Source organism: Lactuca saligna, chromosome 4 (genome assembly GCF_052625555.1).
Source record: "Lactuca saligna cultivar CGN05327 chromosome 4, ASM5262555v1, whole genome shotgun sequence".
NCBI lineage: Eukaryota > Viridiplantae > Streptophyta > Magnoliopsida > Asterales > Asteraceae > Lactuca > Lactuca saligna.
This window is the reverse complement of record NC_136420.1, coordinates 184,135,917-184,139,839: the sequence shown is the minus strand read 5'-3', so window position 1 is coordinate 184,139,839 and position 3,923 is coordinate 184,135,917. Positions and strand designations below refer to the sequence as shown.

The 3,923-nt window shown below is 30.8% G+C and overlaps 1 protein-coding gene across 3 annotated transcripts; it reads right to left on the bottom strand.

The window, feature by feature from the left end:
• Nucleotides 1-1,884: 1,884 nt before the first annotated feature.
• LOC145043152 (putative receptor-like protein kinase At1g80640) lies at nucleotides 1,885-3,553 on the bottom strand. 3 transcript variants are annotated; one of them, XM_078991717.1, is made up of 5 exons: nucleotides 3,319-3,553; nucleotides 3,072-3,242; nucleotides 2,743-2,996; nucleotides 2,385-2,656; nucleotides 1,885-2,310 (listed from the first exon to the last, which is right to left on the bottom strand). In XM_078991717.1, exons 1-4 carry the CDS (start codon nucleotides 3,335-3,337, stop codon nucleotides 2,411-2,413), a joined length of 690 nt encoding a protein of 229 aa, XP_078847843.1. In that variant the 5' UTR covers nucleotides 3,338-3,553; the 3' UTR covers nucleotides 1,885-2,310; nucleotides 2,385-2,410. The 3 variants fall into 3 exon arrangements, with proteins under 3 accessions (XP_078847843.1, XP_078847842.1, XP_078847844.1); XM_078991716.1 differs by having other exon boundaries at nucleotides 1,885-2,656; XM_078991718.1 differs by having other exon boundaries at nucleotides 1,885-2,656; nucleotides 2,775-2,996.
• Nucleotides 3,554-3,923: the final 370 nt, after the last annotated feature.

Here is a 3,923-nt window from a genome sequence, read left to right as displayed (position 1 = left end):
TTTGTTTTGATCTGGGGAGATCGACGCAGAAACCTTACATCGAAACAATAAACTCAGATTTTCACAGTTTGCATAACAAATCCAGAGATCTCAAAGAGACATACCAAATTCAACACAAACTGAACTATCTAACACAAAAGATCATACGATACCTTTTACGACAACGATCGGAGATGAGAACCACCGCCGAGTGTTGGAAACGAAGAATCGAAGCCTTATAGCTCTAATACCATGAAAAAAAACACGAAGAACACAAACTCAACAATTTCCCAAAATCATCAGTTCATTCAGTATGAATTAGATGGTTTTCATCATACATGATACAAACAAAATCCTCACTATAATCACTCTCAAACTCTCAAACGTATAACATCCGAAGGATATACAAGAACAAAGTATGAAACCCTAAACGAAACCCTAATTGATATTAATATCTAGAGAGAAAAGGTAGCGAGAAAGGGAAAAATGTGAACGAATTATAAACCATCGAAGGCAGCTGCACTCAATATATACCCGTGTCAAAGATAGCTCCGATGGATCGACAAACCCGCACAAGATTTCAATAATTTTCATAAAAAAAACCCCGCAAAATAAATATAACAACAAAATACACCCAAAACTAAAATAACAAATATTAAATTTGATATAAAATGTGTATATATTTTTAACACAATGTCTTAAAGTCCCTTGGAAAAAAAATGAAGTTCTTTTGGGGTGGAAACTTAGAAAAGCGGAAATTGACTTTAAATACGGGGGATGAAATTCTTGCATTCAAAGATTATGGTAGCTTTGGAATTGGCAGCCTCAAGCTCTAAATTTGGCTTTACTAGGTAAATGAGGGCGGAAGTTCAATGTTTTGATAGCAATGCATGGACAAAAGTTATCACATCATTTTTAAGTATAGAGAGTGACTTCAGTTCTCCAGTTTAGGGATGTCAAAAAATTTCCGTAGGACCCCGATTCCGTATCTCCAATGCATTGAACTCATATGAATTCAGTGGATTGACACATATACATTTCACTCATTATACAACTTTACTCATTAAACTCTACACTTCATTAAACTCTATACAATTTAATGGATCGTCACATCATTTATTATTCTATTTTATTTATTATTATTTTTTTAAAAATTAATTAGCATGAAATTAAAAACTACAACTAAAATTAACATTAATTTAAAATTTAAAATAAAAAATAATATTATATATATATATATATATATATATATATATATATATATATATATATATATATATATATATACACACACACACACGGAAAGGATCAAATAAGAACACCTAAAAGGTTGAGAACGCGAGAACAATTCTGGACCAATCAATATATAAGGGCATATTAGTAATTGTATATCTTAATTAAATTAAAATAAAATAAAATTCAATCAAATTCCCTTAAATTTAGGAGCAGTTACCAAAAAAAGAAATAAATATTCAATTTTTTATTTTTATTATTAATGGAATATAAAAAACATTTTTACCAAAATTTATCTTAAAACTGAAAAAAAAAAAATTAAAAAAATCATTTTTTTCTTCTAATTTCACGTTTTTTTTTTCAAAAAAATGAATAGAAATCGAACCCTAAATTAATACATTTGTATTCACAAATGATTTTTTTCAAAAAACCTGATACTTCTCCAATCACAAATGAATACACATCAATTTACAAGTAATCCAATTCCTTTTTTTAATCGACTGAAAAACAAAAAGAGTAAAAATTATCATTTCTTCATAAAAAGAATACCTCTAATCATAAATAAATACATTCATTAACACATGATTACACTGTTATTCACAAATGAATACACTTCTATTAACAAATGAGTTCCCTATTATTCACAAATGAATAAATGAATACCTCTAATCATACATAAATATATTCATTCACACATGAATGCACTTTTATTCACAAATGAATAGACTGTTATTCATAAATAAATGCACATTTTAACATTAATATAGAACACAATACAATTTTTCATTCTCCTCTAGCTCAGCTTTACCATTTGGTTTCCCATCAACTTTAGGAATAACTTTGATGTTAAGATCAACCATGGAGCTAGAAGCTTCAACAATTCAAGAATAAGACTTTTTGCTAACATCATTGACAATGGTAACCACTGGGATGATTTTGATTTGGAGTCATTATCAAAAATCATAGCTCATTATCCCATTTAAGATCCAAAAAACTAACTCCCTGGTTCATTTTCAAATCAGTCCCAGTATCGGATCCCATCTTCACATCATCATTCGAACCCTCATTCATTACTTCATCATTACCACTGCCAGAATGCTTCAAAATCTTCATAGGAATAAGAATCGTAACATGAGATGTTTCATGAACAGGGGACGTACCAGGAATCTTACCCAAAATACCCTTAGCATGAATCTGATTAAGATGGCAGTCCCAGTTTTGACTTTCTATGGTTTGACAATTCAAATCGAAAATCAATTATGATTCCTTCTTTGAATATGAAACTCAATTTTTGAAAAACACCGAATTTGATTTGGAATTGAGTTTCTAAAGATCCATTATGTATCAGTTCATAAACAAGAAGCTTGGTTTCATCATGAACACAATATCCCAATAAGGTGATGATATTCGGATGATGAATTTTACTCAATAGATCGACCTCCATCTGCAAAAAAAGAAAACCCTAATCACAAAATTGCAAGAATTAAAAGATTAATTAAAGTCTGAATCTTTAAGATAATGATAATTAACTTGGAATTCTTTAATGGCGTCTTGACTAATACCATCTAATCTTTTAACAACTACATGCAAATTATCATCGAGTCGAGCTTTATACACGCATCCAAATCCACCTACGCCTAATATCTCGCTTTCACCGAAGTTATTTGTTGTTGATTCTAACACGTTATAATCCATAACAACCACCGATCCCTTTTGGATTTTGGTTTTGAAAACACAGTTAGTTCTGCTAACGAATGAACTCAATGGAAGCCCTCTCAAAGAATCTTGAAATTAAAACAACAAATCTGTTTAGAATATGTAGAAATTGTCAAAACCTATTAAGTTTTACATCGTCTTACCTAATTTTGTGGTACCGAATTTGCCTGATTTGTGTATATTCTTTCTATGGCATATCCACAAACACATGATGGAAACTATGATGATTGCCATCACAAACGAAACTGTGATGAGCCTAATAAGAACCTTTCGACTTGAACTGTGTTGGTGCTTCATGATATCGATTTCAGTTCCTGATTCGAATGAAAGTAAATATGTTAGAGGTAGATAGCAATAATCTGGATGTGAATGATGGAAGGGGATATATACCTGAAGTGAAGTCGGCCATTGATGTTGGAATTGAAGCAATGGGAGGCGCAGCAGGCGAAGTTCACTTTGTGGAATGTTTCTCCGGCGGCTCCTCCTCCGACTACCGACGCCATTAAATGGAGAGAGAGAGAGAGAGAGAGAGAGAGAGAGAGAGAGAGCGTTTAAAATGTTTCTCCGCTGATTCTATGGCCTCCTTCGGCTCTGATATGTTCTATGAGATGAGGCGATGAGATGACTAATTCTATGAGATTAGGTCAACCAAATAAAGCGAAATAGAGTAATTATAGGAGTTTACAAAATTAAGGTAATGTTTATTTACCTTAATAGCCTTTATTTTTTTTTAATTTAAAATTTAAAATTTAAATGTATTAATAATTAGAAAAATAACAATTAATTATAGCAACATATCTTAAAACTTAGATGGTCCAGATCTGTTCTTGCGTTCTCAACCTTTTAGGTGTTCTCATTTGATCCTACTCCTATATATATATATATATATATATATATATATATATATATATATATATATATATATATATATATATATATATATATATATATATATATATATATATACTAGCCGTTACCCGCGCACAGCGGCGGGG